The sequence below is a fragment of the Sinocyclocheilus rhinocerous genome, unplaced genomic scaffold (genome assembly GCF_001515625.1).
Source record: "Sinocyclocheilus rhinocerous isolate Xijiao unplaced genomic scaffold, SAMN03320098_v1.1 scaffold168, whole genome shotgun sequence".
Classification (NCBI taxonomy): domain Eukaryota; kingdom Metazoa; phylum Chordata; class Actinopteri; order Cypriniformes; family Cyprinidae; genus Sinocyclocheilus; species Sinocyclocheilus rhinocerous.
In genome coordinates, this window is record NW_015635532.1 from 312,119 (window position 1) to 330,385 (window position 18,267).

At 37.7% G+C, this 18,267-nt stretch overlaps 3 protein-coding genes and 2 pseudogenes across 3 annotated transcripts in view; all 5 read right to left on the bottom strand.

Annotated features, from left to right (window-relative positions):
• LOC107747112 (protocadherin gamma-A2-like) overlaps nucleotides 1-1,562 on the bottom strand; it is a 7,230-nt gene extending 5,668 nt beyond the window's left edge. Inside the window, exon 1 of the mRNA XM_016561538.1 lies at nucleotides 40-1,562. Coding sequence (XP_016417024.1) covers nucleotides 40-1,556 — 1,517 coding nt within the window. The 5' untranslated portion in view covers nucleotides 1,557-1,562. The remainder of the gene's footprint in view (nucleotides 1-39) is intronic.
• Nucleotides 1,563-3,257: 1,695 nt separating this feature from the next.
• Nucleotides 3,258-4,238, bottom strand: LOC107747113 (protocadherin gamma-C3-like; annotated as a pseudogene).
• A 775-nt stretch (nucleotides 4,239-5,013) lies between these two features.
• On the bottom strand, nucleotides 5,014-6,695 carry LOC107747114 (protocadherin beta-15-like). Its single transcript, XM_016561540.1, has one exon. It carries the CDS (start codon nucleotides 6,631-6,633, stop codon nucleotides 5,014-5,016), a length of 1,620 nt encoding a protein of 539 aa, XP_016417026.1. The 5' UTR covers nucleotides 6,634-6,695.
• A 924-nt stretch (nucleotides 6,696-7,619) lies between these two features.
• Nucleotides 7,620-8,989, bottom strand: LOC107747115 (protocadherin beta-15-like). The gene is made up of 2 exons (XM_016561541.1): nucleotides 7,772-8,989; nucleotides 7,620-7,676 (listed from the first exon to the last, which is right to left on the bottom strand). The coding sequence occupies exons 1-2, from the start codon at nucleotides 8,987-8,989 to the stop codon at nucleotides 7,620-7,622; spliced, it is 1,275 nt and encodes a 424-aa protein (XP_016417027.1).
• Nucleotides 8,990-10,535: 1,546 nt separating this feature from the next.
• Nucleotides 10,536-11,275, bottom strand: LOC107747116 (protocadherin gamma-C3 pseudogene; annotated as a pseudogene).
• Nucleotides 11,276-18,267: the final 6,992 nt, after the last annotated feature.

Below are 18,267 nucleotides of genomic sequence, written 5' to 3' on the forward strand. Positions count from 1 at the left end.
AGCACTTTGAAACTTTTCAGCTGTTCGTAATCAAACGACCTCGCGGCATGAACGACCCCGGTGTCCCCGTTAATGGATAGGAAGGAGGACACCGGTGCGCCATTGAGATCAGAGGACAACAGAGAATAAACTACAGTGCCATTCTGTCTCCAGTCCGGGTCTGTAGCTGATACTGAACAAATAGAGGAGCCCGGTTTGTTATTTTCTTGCACATGAGCTCTGTAATTCTGCTCCTGAAATACAGGTGGATTATCATTCACGTCAGCTACAGTCAAGTGAATGTTCTTAGTGGAAGATAAAGGCGGAGAGCCCTCATCAGTAGCAGTAATTGTAATATTATAATCAGAGAGCAGCTCGCGGTCTAATTCACCTGTGGTCACCAGAGAATAGTAATTTTTGATTGAAGGTACGAGTTTAAATGGGACGTTTTGCTGAATGGAGCAGCGCACCTGTCCGTTATTCTCAGAGTCTCTGTCCTGCACATTAATGATGCCAACCTCTGTACCGGGTAACGCATTCTCGGGAATAGGGCTACGCAAAGATTTCACTCGTAACTCAGGAGCATTGTCATTAACATCTGTAAGTTCTATCACAACTTTAACATCACTGGAAAAACCAAATCCATCTTTTCCTTCAACAAATATTTCGTAAACGGCTTCGTCCTCGAAATCAAGTGCACCTGTAATCCGAATTTCACCTCTATTTGGATTCAAATAAAAAAGCTTTCTAGCTCTATCAGAGATACGACTGAACTCATACGCCACTTCTCCATTTTGTCCCTCGTCAGCATCAGTAGCGCTCACTGTCACCACTAAAGTATCTACAGGAGAATTTTCAGGCAGACTGACTTTATAGATGTCCTGACTAAAGACTGGAGCATTATCATTAGCATCCAGCACAGTGACGTGTATGGCTACAGTACCTGATCTCGGTGGAGTCCCGCCGTCTACCGCAGTAAGAATTAATGTTACCTCCTGCTGCTGCTCACGATCCAACTTTTTTTCTAGCAGTAATTCGATTTTTTTTTCTCCGTCTACATTTGAATTTATACTCAGTTGAAAATTGTCATTCTTCTGTAGACTGTATCTCTGAATTGCTTTATGTCCTATATCAGCATCATGAGCCACATTCAAACGATAGCGAGAGCCTCTTTCAGCAGACTCTGTGATTTCAAATGTGATCAACTCCTTTGAGAAAACGGGCGAATTGTCGTTTATATCCTGGATTTGAACTGAAACACGGTGCAGCTCTAATGGATCTTCTAGCATGACCTCAAATTTTAAAACACATGAAAACCTGTCCCCGCAAATCTCCTCTCTGTCGATTCTCTCCGCTACGATCAGTTCCCCAGTACTCATATTAATTTCACAGTATCGTTTTCTGTTACCTTCAGTATCAATGCGAGCCTTACGAGATGACAGTCTGTTCACATCGAGCCCGAGATCCTTTGCTATATTTCCAATCACAGATCCGCGTTTCATCTCCTCCGGAAAAGAATAGCTTACGTCTCCATAAGCGGTGTGCGCCATCAGCAAGAAGAACAAAAGACCAAACATCTCACCAGCAACTCAACCTTTAAAATCCCTGAGAAATTAAATCCAGCAACACAACGATAAACAAATAAAAAAAAACAGATGCAAATCTAATTTTAGAGAAGCAAACAGAAGTACAGCATATGAGGCAGTCAACGTCGATGATTTTCTATTACGAGACAAGCTGAAGCCCTATGCATGACATCACAAGCAGGGTGGGGAAATGTGAACTGAATGCACGCATGGTTTCGCAGGTGAACAGCGACACCATGAGCTAAAATTAAGAAATTGCATGATGTACATATCTCTGACAGGGTTAAGTCCTGTAACATACACCGAACTTGGTATATACCTAAAATTATTTTGTGAAGCAAAAACCAAGCAGTGACATTCACTGATGAGTGGGAGATAATAAAAACCACAGGATTTATGGTACTTAAAAAAAAAACGCGATAAAGAGGCCTACAGTTTCTAAAAGAAAAAAACACAAACACCAAGAGTAACTGCCCGGGCAACACCATAGACAGCAACAGGAAAACCTGCTCTGTGCTATATCCATTCCGACTAAAAGGTCGCTTAAAAATTACTGAACTGACATCGGAATTTAAATGTTTTTATAAGACAAAATTCACATAAAAGAGACATCGATAAGAAAAAGGCAAAATTACAAAAACAGCAACATTTTTTTTTTGATTCGATTACATAAATCCGAATCCTTATACAAACAAACTGATGTAAGACAAAAACGTTAAAATGTGTTTGACAAAACGGCTAGTCAACAGCACGAGCCAGATTTCAGATTTATTCATTTGTAAAGTTCTTCAACAAAGAGGCTAACTGTAAGCTCTCTGAATCCAAAACATTAGCTATAGCGTAGAAAAAAAGAATAATAACTCAAATACATGACTCGCGAAACATGACTTAAGACTGATCATACAGAAAAAAATGTATGAATTGGACTATAATTGAACTACTATTCAGACTTTAAATTGAAATTCAGAAATGTTCATTGGATGAGCCACATTATCTTGCTATTCTAAAGAGACTGCTGTCAATGACAGCAGTCAAATCAAGAAACATTAAAAGTTCACTAATGAAACTCCAGTAGCTCTAACAAATAGCAAAACTTGGATATAACTTGGACATTTTGATGCACATGAAATAACTTAATATCAAGGGTCTGGCACAACGAGTCGTTCTCGTAGGATTTAAGAGTACAAACTCAATTAAAGACCATTTATTTGAGAGATAGAGAAAAAAAGACTGTATGTAGACCCACAATGTAAGGGCAAATCCCTGCAGCAACAGATACTGAGAGCCTGCACAGCACCATGGACAGCAAAAAGAAATATGCCTTTTCTACTAAGCTTAAATCGCGGGTGATGAACAATACTTCTGCAAACAGAACCAGTGCAAAATATATAAAACACTACTTAAATTAGCTACTTATTAGACATCAAACTGATCCTCTAAAATATTAATGTACAAACAAATGAGACTGAGCCACGTAACATTTTTCAAAAAACAAATCTATTAAATCTGTTAATCAAATCATAAAAAAAACCCAGTATTCCTACCTGAAACGAATCGTTAATTTCTGCTTCAAGCCCTTCAAGATCATCCAAAGAGGTTTTTTTCAGAGTCAGGTCAGCAGTCAGCGTGCCCTCATTATAAGATCTGATGAACTTGAAGTCGCTAGTGCGCGAGCCCGTGGTCAGGTATGCGTCATAATTGTAAGCGCTGCGGAGAGTTCCCGCGCCCTCCAACTCTGCGTAATTTGGAGGGAGATACGCGCTGGGCATCTTTAGCTTGAATCGGCAGTTCGATTGAATTCTCCTCCTCAAAATCCATGAGTCCCTTTAGTTTAATCTCTCCAGACATTGTATCAAGGAAAAATAATTGCCGGACAATTTCGGATAAATGACTAAACGCATATGTCACTTCTCCATTTTGTCCCTCGTCAGCATCAGTAGCGCTCACTGTCACCACTACAGTATCTACAGGAGCATTTTCAGGCAGACTGACTTTGTAAACGGCCTGACTAAATACTGGAGCATTATCATTAGCATCCAGCACAGTGATGTGTATGTCTACAGTACATGATCTCGGTGGAGTCCCGCCGTCTACAGCAGTGAGAATTAATGTCACCTCTATCTGTCGCTCGCGATCTAACTCTTTATTTAGCACGAGCTCGCTATATTTTCTTCCATTTTCTCTGGTTAGTACATTAAGAATAAAGTGTTCATTGTTTTGAAGTGTATATGATTGCACAGAATTAAGACCAATATCGGCATCATGGGCCTCATCTAATAAGTAGCGAGATCCTTTGACTGCTGATTCCTGTATTTCGAATTTAACGACATTCTCTGTGAACTGTGGTGAATTATCATTTATGTCTTCAACATTTATAATGAAGCGATACAGTTCTAGAGGGCTTTCAAGGACGAGCTCCTGGTTTATAACACATAAGGCTTTCTTTCCACACAGTCCCTCTCTGTCGATTCTCTATGCTACGGTCAGTTCTCCAGTATTCAGATTAATGTCGCAGTATCGTTTTCTGTTACCTTCAGTGTCAATTCGAGCCTTACGAGATGGCAGTCTGTTCACATCGAGTCCGAGATCCTTTGCTATATGTCCAATTACAGATCCGCGTTTCATCTCCTCCTTAAAATAATAACTCACGTCTCCATAAGCGGTGTGCGCCATCAGCACGAAGAACAAAAAGCCAAACATCTCACCAGCAACGCGAAACCTTTGTAGTGCTTCAGATAGTAAACAAAAATTAAATCCAACAACAAAACAATGAAAATGTACAAGACGACAAATGTAAAATTAAATTCAGAAAAATCGAGAGGAGTACACTAGGTATATCAGGCAATCAGTCGCTGTCGACGATTTTCTGTAACGAGAAGAGCTTGAAGCCCTGCGTATGACATCATAAACAGGGTGGAGAAATGTGTACTGAAAACACACATTGTTTTGCAGGTGAACAGCGACACTGTGAGTTAAAACAAGAAACTGCATGACATTCTTATCAGACAGAATTAAGTGTTAGAACATATAAAGAATGCGTGATGTATTTAGCAAATTATTTTATTGTTATGTAACTGTGTAGCAAAATTAAAGCCAGCAGCAACATTCTCTTAAGTGCAAGAGATAAAGAAGACCACAGTATGTATGTTATTCCAAATCAATCAACCAAACAAACAAGGAAGGAAGGATAGAGATCTATACAAATAAAATAGTCAAACAAGTAGTAAATGGCAGTGCAGCACCATGGACAGCAACACAGAAAACCTGTCCTATGCCATTTCCAATCAGATTAAAAGAACGTTTAAAAGATTTCTCTCAAGATAATGTTACTCACATATGAACTTAATTCTCATTCTAAACTAACTGCAAAGAAAAACGACGTATACATAGAAAAGTAAAACTGCTTAAATAGCAATATTTTATCGCAGACAATTACAAATGGCAGACTCTATAAGGACACAAATACTGATGACTGATTTGCATGAATGACCCCGGTGTCTCCGTTAACGGATAGAAAAGAGGACATCGGTGCGCCATTGACATCAGAGGACAACAGAGAATAAACTACAGTGCCATTCTGTCTCCAGTCCGGGTCTGTAGCTGATACTGAACAAATAGAGGAGCCCGGTTTGTTATTTTCTTGCACATGAGCTCTGTAATTCTGCTCCTGAAATACAGGTGGATTATCATTCACGTCAGCTACAGTCAAGTGAATGTTCTTAGTGGAAGATAAAGGCGGAGAGCCCTCATCAGTAGCAGTAATTGTAATATTATAATCAGAGAGCAGCTCGCGGTCTAATTCACCTGTGGTCACCAGAGAATAGTAATTTTTGATTGAAGGTACGAGTTTAAATGGGACGTTTTGCTGAATGGAGCAGCGCACCTGTCCGTTATTCTCAGAGTCTCTGTCCTGCACATTAATGATGCCAACCTCTGTACCGGGTAACGCATTCTCGGGAATCGGGATTTTAAGAGATTTAACCATAATTATAGGGGCATTATCGTTGAGATCAACAACTTCAATTACCACAGTAGAATAACGGGCTAACCCTTGTCCATCTTTAGCTTGAACTGGCAATTCAACTGAGCTTTCTTCTTCATAATCAAGAAGCCCCGTTAGTTTAATCTCACCAGACAATGCATCCAGCGAAAATGTTTTCTGGTGGGTTTCAGATAAATGTCCAAATTCATACGTCACCTCTCCATTATGTCCTTCGTCAATATCTGATGCACTTACTGTCACCACTAAAGTATCTACAGGAGAATTTTCAGGCAGACTGACTTTATAAACGGCCTGACTAAAGACTGGAGCATTATCATTAGCATCCAGCACAGTGATGTATATGGCTACAGTACCTGATCTCGGTGGAGTCCCGCCGTCTACCGCAGTGAGAATTAATGTCACCTCTTTCTGCTTCTCACGATCCAACTCTTTATCCAATACAAGCTCTCCATATTTCCTTCCATTTTCCCGAGTAACTACGTTTAAAAGGAAATGTGCATTGCTGTCAAGTTTATATGACTGCACTGAATTCATACCAATATCCGCTTCATGGGCCTCATCTAATAAATAACGAGAACCTTTGTCTGTTGATTCCCTTATTTCGAAATGTATTAAAGTTTGTTTGAATGAAGGTGAATTATCATTTATGTCCTCAATATTGAGAATAAAGCGATGCAGCTCTAAAGGATTTTCCAGAACGAGCTCCTGTTTTATAACACATGAAGCTTTCTTTCCACAAAGCCCCTCTCTGTCGATTCTCTCCGCTACGATCAGTTCTCCAGTATTCAAATTAATGTCACAGTATCGTTTTCTGTTTCCTTCCGTATCAATGCGCGCATTACCAGATGAAAGTCTGTTCACATCGAGCCCAACATCTTTTGCGATATTTCCAATCACAGATCCGCGTTTCATCTCCTCCGGAAAAGAATAGCTCACGTCTCCATAAGCGGTGTGCGCCATCAGTACGAAGAACAAAAGGCCAAACATTTCTACAGCAGGAAAAAAACCTTTGTAGTGCTTGACAAGTTGATCAAAAATTAAATCCAGAAATACATCTATTAACATGTAAACGAAAACATTAATGTACGAATGAATTTAGAAATCTAAGCTCAATCCCTGATATACAATTCTTCTGTCACCGTCGACGATTTCTCTAACAAGACGAGCTTGAAATCCAGTGTATGACACCATAAGCAGGGTGGAGAGATGTCTATTGAAGACACACATGGTTTTGCAGGTGAACAGCGACACTATGAGTCACAATAAAGAAACTGCATAATATTGACATTTCTGACAGGATTAAATCTCGGAATAGGATCATACAAAGAACACGCGCTGTACATTTAACATCATTCAGCAAAACAAAAGCCAGCAGCAACATTCTCTGAAGAGTGATAGAGAAACACGAACACATGATGAAAGGTATTGAAAGAAAGCCATGGCAAGATAGAGTGGTACGAGCTATTATAACGTAAAAGGAAAAAAGAAAACAAATACTACGACCAAATGCCAGTACAGCACCACAGACAGCCAAATAAATCCTGCCCTATGTCACTACCAAGTCGACTAAAAAGACGTTTGCAATATTTCACTGAATGGAATGTTACTGACATCTGAGTTTAATTCCATTGATAAATTATCAGCATATAAAGGAGTAAGGAGACAAGGATCAAAGAAACATAAATCTACTTAAAATATCAACATTTTAGAACTGATTCAATGAAAAATATCAGAATCCATACGAACACCCAAAATGACCATACCAAAATTGCTAAAATAAACGTGATGATTAGTTAACAAAATGAGACAAATTTGATTACTTTCCTCTAAACATCACCAAACAAATGTAACCTCTTAGAATCCAAAATAGCTAATGTGAAAAAGAATACAAAACAAGTAAAAACGCATAGATTCGTGCAGTATGCCCCATGACTTACAACTGGCTACCTGACGAAGGAAAGAAGGAAGGAAGGAAGGAAGGATGGATGGATGGAGGAATGGATGGATAAATACATCTTAACTCAGGTACTTCTCTGACTTCAAAACGGCACTCACTTGTTTGCAATAAAACACATGAAAGACCCTAAATATTTCGTTAACAGAGTCTGCTGCCAAAGAAAACAGTAAATTTAAAACACAAACACATAATCTGTAAGTCAAATAATAAAGTGCATTTTAAAAAGAAAGACTTGGTAACTCCTACCTGAAACGAATCACTCATTTCCGCGTCGAGCCCTTCAAGATCATCCACAGCAGACTGAGTCTTTTTCAGAGTCAGGTCAGCAGTCAGCGTGCTCTCATTATAAGATCTGATGAACTTGAAGTCACTAGTGCGCGAGCCCGTGGTCAGGTATGCGTCATAATTGTAAGCGCTGCGGAGAGTTCCCGCGCCCTCCACCTCTGCGTAATTTGGAGGGAGATACGCGCTGGGAATGGCTACAGCTCCATCAAGAGCGTTATCATTGATATCAATAACATCTATTATTACTGTACAATGACTGGCTAACCCTTGACCATCTTTAGCTTGAATCGGCAGTTCGATTGAATTCCCCTCCTCAAAATCCATGAGTCCCTTAAGTTTAATCTCTCCAGACATTGTATCAAGGTAAAATAATTGCCGGACAATTTCGGATAAATGACTAAACGCATATGTCACTTCTCCATTTTGTCCCTGGTCAGCATCAGTAGCGCTCACTGTCACCACTACAGTATCTACAGGAGCATTTTCAGGCAGACTGACTTTATAGATATCCTGACTAAATACTGGAGCATTATCATTAGCATCCAGCACAGTGATGTATATGGCTACAGTACCTGATCTCGGTGGAGTCCCGCCGTCTACCGCAGTGAGAATTAATGTCACCTCTTTCTGCTGCTCACGATCCAACTCTTTATTCAGCACGAGCTCACCATATTTTCTTCCAATTTCTCTGGTTAGTATATTTAGAATAAAGTGTTCATTGTTTTGAAGTGTATATGATTGCACAGAATTAAGACCAATATCGGCATCATGGGCCTCATCTAATAAGTAGCGAGATCCTTTGACTGCTGATTCCTGTATTTCGAATTTAACGACATTCTCTGTGAACTGTGGTGAATTATCATTTATGTCTTCAATATTTATAATGAAGCGATACAGTTCTAGAGGGCTTTCAAGGACGAGCTCCTGGTTTATGACACATAAGGCTTTCTTTCCACACAGTCCCTCTCTGTCGATTCTCTCTGCTACGGTCAGTTCTCCAGTATTCAGATTAATGTCGCAGTATCGTTTTCTGTTACCTTCAGTGTCAATTCGAGCCTTACGAGATGGCAGTCTGTTCACATCGAGTCCGAGATCCTTTGCTATATGTCCAATTACAGATCCGCGTTTCATCTCCTCCTTAAAATAATAACTCACGTCTCCATAAGCGGTGTGCGCCATCAGCACGAAGAACAAAAAGCCAAACATCTCACAAGCAACGCGACACCTTTGTAGTGCTTCAGGTATTAAGCAAAAATTAAATCCAGCAATAAAAAAAAATTATGTAATTGAAAAAAAAGTAAAAAATCAGAAAAAAATGAGAAAAGTACACGACATCAGGCAATCAGTCGCCGTCGACGATTTTCTACAAAAAGAGGAGCTTGAAGCCCTGCGTATGACATCATAAACAGGGTGGAGAAATGTGTACTGAAAACACACATTGTTTTGCAGGTGAACAGCGACACTGTGAGTTAAAATAAGAAACTGCATGACATTCTTATCAGACAGAATTAATTGTTAGAACATATAAAGAATGCGTGTTGTGTTCAGCAAATTATTTTATTGTTATGTAACTGTGTAGCAAAATTAAAGCCAGCAGCAACATTCTCTTAAGTGCAAGAGATAAATAAGTAACACACAGTATGTGTGCTATTCAAATTCAATCAATCAACCAATCAAACAAACAAACAAACAAACAAGGAAGGATAGAGATCTATACAAACAAAATAGTCAAACAAGTAGTAAATGGCAGTGCAGCACCATGGACAGCAACACGGAAAACCTGTCCTATGCCATTTCCAATCAGATTAAAAGGACGTTTAAAAGATTTCTCTCAAGAAAATGTTACTCACATATGAACTTAATTCTCATTCTAAACTAACTGCACAGAAAGATGACATATAAATAGATAAGTAAAACTGCTTAAATAGCAATATTTTTTCGCAGACAATTACAAATGGCAGACTCTACAAGGACACATATACTGATGACTGATTAAATGTTTTAACGAGCTTGACAAAAGCATTAGTCAAAAGAATGAGACAGATGTCCTTGAAATCTTTAAATGATCACTAACAAACAACTTTTACAGCTTGACTCCAAAATAAGTCCAAAAGAGTGGCAAAAAAGAACTACCTCATACATGACCAGAAAAAGTGTAAAAAAAATCATTTTCAACATTTCTATAAACTATCAATATTTTCTAACTCCAAACTGACCCTGTTCATGTGTCTACAATCAAGCATTTGAAAGAGCCACGTGAACTGCTCAGAAAAAAGAACATTGCCAAAGAAAGCAATCAATTGAAAACACAAATATTAAATTTAAACAAATTAAATACTCTAAATTATTTTTAAAGTAATACTCAAGTCCTACCTGAAACGAATCACTCATTGCTGCATCAAGTCCTTCAAGATCATCCACAGCAGACTGAGTCTTTTTCAGAGTCAGGTCAGCAGTCAGCGTGCCCTCATTATAAGATCTGATGAACTTGAAGTCACTAGTGCGCGAACCCGTGGTCAGGTATGCCACTACAATGGGGGCATTGTCATTAACATCTGTAATTTCTATAATTATTTTAGTGTCTGAAGAAAGACCAGAGCCATCCTTTCCCTCAATAAGCATCTCATATTTTACTTCCTCCTCAAAATCAATGGGGCCTTTAACTTTAATCTCTCCACTATTCTCATTCAGATCAAATAATTCTTTCACAGTTCTGGAAATTCGGCTAAATTTGTTGCTCACGGTCCAACTCTTTGTCTAACACTAACTCAATAGTTTTGCCACCATCCGCCTTTGTACTTTCGGATAAAATAAAATGCTCATTCCTTTCAATCGAATAGCTTTGTACTCCATTCTTTCCTATGTCCGCATCATGAGCCTCATTCACGCGGAACCGAGCGCCTTTCACAGATATCTCGATTATCTCAAACTTTATTATATCTTTAGGAAATGCTGGCGTGTTGTCATTAATATCTTGTATTTGTATTGTTACACGATGTATCGCCAATGGGTGTTCTAGAACTATTTCGAAATTAAGAGCACAGGAAATTCTTTCATTACACAGTCCCTCTCTGTCGATTCTCTCCGCTACGGTCAGTTCTCCAGTATTCAGATTAATGTCACAGTATCGTTTTTTGTTTCCTTCAGTATCAATTCGAGCCTTACGAGATGACAGTCTGTTCACATCGAGTCCGAGATCCTTTGCTATATTTCCAATCACAGATCCGCGTTTCATCTCCTCCGGGAAAGAATAGCTCACGTCTCCATAAGCGGTGTGCGCCATCAGCACGAAGAACAAAAGGCCAAACATCTCACCAGCAACACCGATGCCTCTAAAATTCATATCGGGGAAAAAGAAAACAAAAATGACTTGATATGAAATCAACATGTAAGCGAAAACATAGGTGTGAACTACATTTAGGAAATGAGATGCTAAAAAAGATTGGAGAGACACAATGTCTACGATTTTTCCTACGATGCGAGCTGGAAGCCCTGAACATGACATCAGGAACAGGGTGGAGTAAAGTACAATATGAATGAAATGATTTTACTGGTGAACAGCGACACTGTGAGTTAAACTGAATAACTGAAACTGCATAACGTTCACAACTTATTTATAGTGAAGGAGAACACTTGATTATATGATGTTGATATAAAAACAACAACATGGCTATATATAGTGCTAGATAATTAAAAAGCAAAAACCGATAGAGGCTTATTAAAGGCTTCTATTAAAGTCATTTTACATTTTTGAAGTCTTGTGCTTGAGTGAAAGCTACCAAAGCCAGGAATATAAAACATGCACCTGATAAAACATTTAAATGCGCATACATTTTGCTATCGACAAGGTGAGACGAGACAGGGCCTTTAACTGGATATGGACGCGTAACTTAATGTTTTAAAAACAAAATGAAAAGGAAAACGTGTATTAATTCAAAACTGAACAATTACTTCTCTATATTTCTCTCTCTTCTATTTTAATCACTCTGAAACAAAAGTATCAGCCAGTCATGGGAAAACTTAAAGTAAAATTGTGCTCAAATCAATAAGGCACACATGGGTGTCATGATTGCAAATTGTGAATAAAAGACAGATCAAGTACTTAAAGTAGTTAGCAATGTAGGCTAAATTTCAGAACTAACATACTCCCAAAGTATTCATACATTTATACAAAAGCACTGAGGGAAAACAAAGAAAGAAAGAAAGCATTTTAGGCCGTTTTCTGTACAAAAACAAAAGCAATGAACGTTTGCTACATTTTCAAATTTACACCATTGCATTAAATAAACGTATCATTAACCTTACCTGAAACGAATCACTCATTTTCTCATCAGTCCATCCAGGATAATCCACAACAGACTTACTGCATAACTTGGAGGGAGATTCGTGCTGGGAATGGCTGCAACTTCAAACAATTTCATATCTTTAGAAGAAGCGCAACATCTTTTGATTTCATATCACAGCTCAGTATTTAAAAGTAAACGTAGGCCTACATTAAATCTGAAGCATGAGGCAGAAGTACAAACGATCAGAAAATGAATAACTGTTGACGATTTATAAAAAGGCAAGCTGGAAACCCTGCACATGGTATAACGAATATGGCGGAGGAGAGCAGATCACAATATATTTATCGTTTTGCTGCTGAACAGCGACAATGCGCGAGTTAAATGAAAATAATATATCAACACATCTTTGACAGGATGAAGAAAATGACATTAACTAAATGACTTCACAAAACGACCTGCCTCAATGTGCTATACTTTAGCAATGCTCAAGAACACAAATTCCTGTAATGTAGTTTCAAATATGCTACAACGGTATACAGCTGCATTATAATAAATACTCAAAGCCAGACTCACTGTGCAGGACCATGGACAGCGACACGCACTACTCTATCTCATAAATAGAAATGCCATTTTATGTTTGAAGTGAAATAAACTGCCTTGAGAATTAACATATATTTAGAAGTTAATTCCATATTAATAACTACATTGATGAGAATACAAAACTGGACCAAAATATCAACAACGATACCCTATTCTCTCTCCAACTTACAATTGAAAAGGTAAACTGGCAAAGTAAAGTTTACTGACATTAGAATGTACAGCGCTGTAAAAAATGTTCAATTTAAAACTTATTAATAGGCTAACTGACCAGAGAAGACTAATTGCTCGATGATTTCAGAAACACTTTTGATATTTGAAATTGACACCCGAAAAAACACACACCTCCCTTCATTGCTCTGCCCCCAAATTCATGCAACACAGGCAAAGACTAACAGATCGCGCATCAGACAGCTCGCCTGTTACTAACATTACAACAACAGCATATATTGGTTATGTGAAACATAGCAAACCCAATTTTCCTCACGTGTGGAGCAAATATAAAGCAACCCCGGTGTCTGTTTTCAGGCCTTCCCGCTCTCTGACGTTTCTCCAGCGCTGGAATACTTTTCCAATATTAAAGCGGGTGCTAGCACTTGCCTGATCATAACCCATATTTTTCCAGCTATATTCCTCTGACCTATTCCTGCTCACTCTCTCTATAAGCCTACTACACAATATGAAACTATGAAACAATACAGCAAACTATGAAAAAGTTCTACCTGAAACAAATCTGCTTAATGTTTTTTTCAGAGTCAGGTCCTGGGGAAAGGTGGGAACGATTTCCACTTCGAGAGTGAATTGAATAGACATGATACATTTATTGAAGTTATTCTTTTAGGTTTAGTACAGTTTGAACTCACAGGGCGGGTTATGTCACCGTATTTTGCATTATGTTTTTAAAATGCATAAGCTATATTCCACTACTGGCCATATTTCCTTGCTGCTCCACTTTTGAACCAATGAGCAGATGGAGTAGAGCAGCGGCGCGCAGTGAGTCAGGCTGGAATTACATTTCAATCTCCTGCGCCTCACGTCAAACAATTCATCCACCTGCATGTCAGATGTAGAGAGGGGCTGAGCCTGAACATATATGTTCTTAATTGTTAATAATAATTATTGTTTTTGTTTTTTTTAAAGCAGAACATATATAGTTGTAATTATACAACATCTGCAAAAATCATATGACAGCTGGGATGCTCAGTAAAACAGAAAATGGGGATGAACAGATGTGGATTTACTGCTAAATTGTAGAAAACTAAAACATGACTTTAACACAAGTTGATGATGCATCATCCAATATATTTTCAAGGAAAACATTCTCCACAAATACTCCAAAATAGAAATACAAGGTTAATATCCAACGTAAAATAAATTCATGCATTTATTTTAACCTGTTAAAATGTTTTGAGATGGCATTTAATGACACCTATGGTCAAGAGAAAAACTGTGTGCGACCAAAAGTATAAAATCTTGCAACACCATGCAGTGACATTCTAGATAACTGTATAGTTTGTAGAAAGACTGGATCACAATATTAAACAAACAAACAACAACATCATCAATAATAATAATAAATAACCAACTGTATTTCAAATACAAGCATGCATCAAAACCATAATATTATTATTTTTATAGTAATGCTAATTACAGTGTTTCTCAATCACTTTGGCACATTTTTCGAAACAGTCTTAACACTGCCTAAACTGTAAGTGCAATTGTCACAACTGTTTGCTGGAACATCAGAACACTATTGCATGTCTGCAAAAACTCACCCAAAACATTTAATTCATGACTTGAAATGTAATGTATGTTCATATACGTGCGACGGGTGTTTTCATACAAAAGACTTTCACAAAGTATGCACCTGCCTCCTCCTATCCCGCCTATGCTGTAGGCCTAGCCATGATGGCGCACTTCTACCGATTTCCGGTTCACTGGCTGGCTGTAAAGAGACTGGCTGCGTTTCACTTCGCTTTTTTGTGCCCTTCCTTCGCTAACTTCCCTCCCTCTCGTTGACTTGGAGGTACGTCATTGATTACGCTGCACGATAAGTCCTTGATCAATTGGAATCCGCTTTGGAGTCTATAGGTATGTTTGGGCTGTTTAAAATAATTTAAAAGTAATTCAAATATCGTAGAGTTGTTTGGGGTGTGGGTAATTAGATCTGCGGTGACGTCACAACTGTGTTGCATTGTGGTATGTGGAGGAGCTGCCTCAAGTGTGAAGTAGACTCGCATAGACTCGCATCCCCGGTCAACGCATTTCAAAATGGCAGTGGGGATTCCCCCGAGGGGAAGCGCTTAGGGAAGTTCGCCAGTGTGTGTCTAAAAGCGAAGTGGAACGCAGCCAATGAAGAAATAGGAAGGACGCATCAAACACACACCCACATACATGATAAAAATCCTTATTTGCACCATAATTTGCTTTATCATTATGTGTACACCAAGCGAAACTAAAATTAAATTGATTAATGAATGAATTAAAAATAAAAAAAATGTAAATGTAAAAATAAATACCGATGTCATTTGATTTGAGAACCTGAAAAATTAAATTACCTAATCCTTTATCTATACTATACACACACACACACACACACACACATACAATTCTTGTATTATACATTTTATACATTAAAGTACACAAATCCTCAGCCTAATCTTTCCCACTTAATTTTTCATTATTTTATTTTATCATTTTTTTGTCGTTTATTTGAGTATATGAAAATTTAATGAATTCTCATTATTTTTGTCTTTAAATTTCGCAAATAATAATAAAGGTATAAAACAGGCAATAAAGGGGAGGGTAAAGTCAAACAATAGCTACTTATTTCCTTATTCTGAATCCATAAACCTCAAACACACACAGATCGTTAAATGCTTACAGGCGGTGGCGCTGTTTAGTCGCACAAAAATGTAAGCAAACTCAGTATCTCAATGTGTGTGTTTCAGTACAGTAGATACCAGATGTTGAGACGGGGGTTAAAAAGAAAGGAAATATGCATACAATTGTCATGTTTACAAAAAAAAAAGTTTTATCGTTTATATGACTCAGTTTTTTTTTGCTTAATATCATTATTATTTATTAATAATAAGTATTCAAATGCAACTAGGCCTATTTCATCTGTCAAATAATGTAATACGTTTTAACATTTAAACGGCAAGCCTTTCATTTATGTGCCATGGATGCCTGTAGTTTGAATGCTCATTCAAAAAACTTACAGTATCTACCACATCTGTAGGCAAGAATTAAAAAAAATCTTCTTATATGAAAGCTGTTACAGCCTTCAGTTTGAAATCATTTCTGTTTCAATTTTGAACTATAAAATTGTATGTGATTATATAAAAGTATGTTACAGCTCAGAAATCTGATAAGACATGATTGTCCTTGTCCTTGCATTATAAAACTAAATTAAACTAATATTAACTGTAAGCTTTCTAATTTTGTAAGTTTTTTTTTAGCATTTTAAATGTTATTTTTTACATTTCATTTTCACATTTGAACACAATTCAGCTCCATGTGTCTATGCCCTGTCCATGGGAATGTTTTCTCAGTTTTACAGACTTCATACACTGCATACATAGTGCATTTTATAATCCCTCCTGTTGTAACTCCTGTTGTGATTGAAAGTGCACATCAAGGTGAATGTTCTAACCTGTACTTTTATTCCACTCCCCATGGTGGATGGCAGTTTATGCAAGAGGTTCATCTCTGATTCATGGCAACCGTTCATTTAGACATCACTGTGTCTTTGATTTGCAAGTGCGTAGTCTCAGCAGGATATTCATGCTGAGTCATTTGAGCTTAAAAGAGCAGAATAGAAAAAAACAAAAACACTCACCTCGCTCCCCGACAGAAACACCTTGATGAACTGTTATAGACAGGCGTCCCATAGGCTTAGCTGTTACTGTACACAATGTGTCTACTGCTGAAAACATGAAGCATAAACTCCAGAAAACCTCACTTCAGAAAGCAAATGTGAATCAGCCATTGATGGGCCTGATTACCTTTAATTAAATTGATACTTACAGAGGAGTATTAATGACCACATTGAAAATTTACAGCTGGAAATATTCTGATTTTGAAATGTCCTGGAATTAACTGTAAAGTGAAAACACATATTTGAGGTTTCTAGGTGACTGAAAAGCGAATCTAAAATTTAAAATCTAAAAATTTAATATAATTAAATATAATTTAATTTAATTTAAAAGAAAAGCATTTTCATTAATTAACATCATCGGAGGACAAACATGAACACTTGGCTCAGGAAATGGGGACCTGCCCATGAATATTTTGTCCTATAAGCGCTATAAATTTCAGCAATAGCCTTTGCTCACTATATAGAATTGTATTTATGATATACTTGTGATTTATAAATGTATGATACTTTATAGATGTATGATACTTTATGCCAGACCATAATCCTTATAATCTAGCATCTTTTTTTATCTGTTTCCCTGTATATTGACATCGTATTGTTCTGAATTTCAGTTTAATATCTATTTCTCTACTACATTTTTTATTGCTGCAGTTGTGGCCTGCTGTGCTGTAATGCAGCTCTACTGCCTTTGGCCATCACTATCTCATTATAATGTTGTTTGTTTGTTTGTCACCACAAGCAGCAGAAATTAGAGGATATTTAAAACACAAACTGGTCAGGGCCCATAAAGAACTGCTTCTGGGTGTGGTATACAGCTCCCATGAGAACAACTCTAGTTTTATGAGGTTAAATGGGTGAAGTCTCTAGAACGCTATAAAGTTATTAGACTGTTAAGAATAGTAGCACAATCTGTTCCAATACCTCTCTCTCCTTATTCTCACCTTTATGTCTGTTCAGACACTCAATTCTGAATTGAATTGTTGCCATGGAAATTTGTCCCGTCATTGTTGTAACCATAGAAACAGCCTCCAAGATCAAATAAAAGAGAGGGTGCTGAGAAAGAAATATATATTTTTCTGTAGACAGAATTACAAGCTGAACCCTTGAACCTCCCTTATGCACCAACACAGACACATGCTCACTTACTCACTTTCTCTGATGTTAGATTCGAGAGGATTTTGTAAAGATGGAACAGCACAAACATCATAACTTTTTCTCAGATGTCACATGTTAAATGGCTGGAAGTAGCATCAAATCAAAGAAAGATAACAGCAATGCATGAGTGGTACATCCATCTTTAACGGGACCTTCTAGTAACCTCACAGAGGTGCTGAAAACAGTGCCATCATTAGCATGAACAGCAGACACTGCTGGACAGAGCATGATTTCAGGGCAAGCTGTCTGCATTAGGAAATTTCTCAGTGAATTCTAATCATGATTGCTGTCATCAAAGAGGAACACTGAGGGGGCAGATGAGTGGAGAGAAGTGAGGTGAATCTGAGCCTTCACACATACAGTCACACTTGTATAGATTGTTGTCTGACTGCTTGTCAAAGCTGATACAGATACAATGTGTGTCTGTGGTGACTTAAATACTGCATCACAAAATAATATATATATGCATTTTTTGTGTGTGTGTGTGTGTGTGTGTGTATATATATATATATATATATATATATATATATATGCCTTCT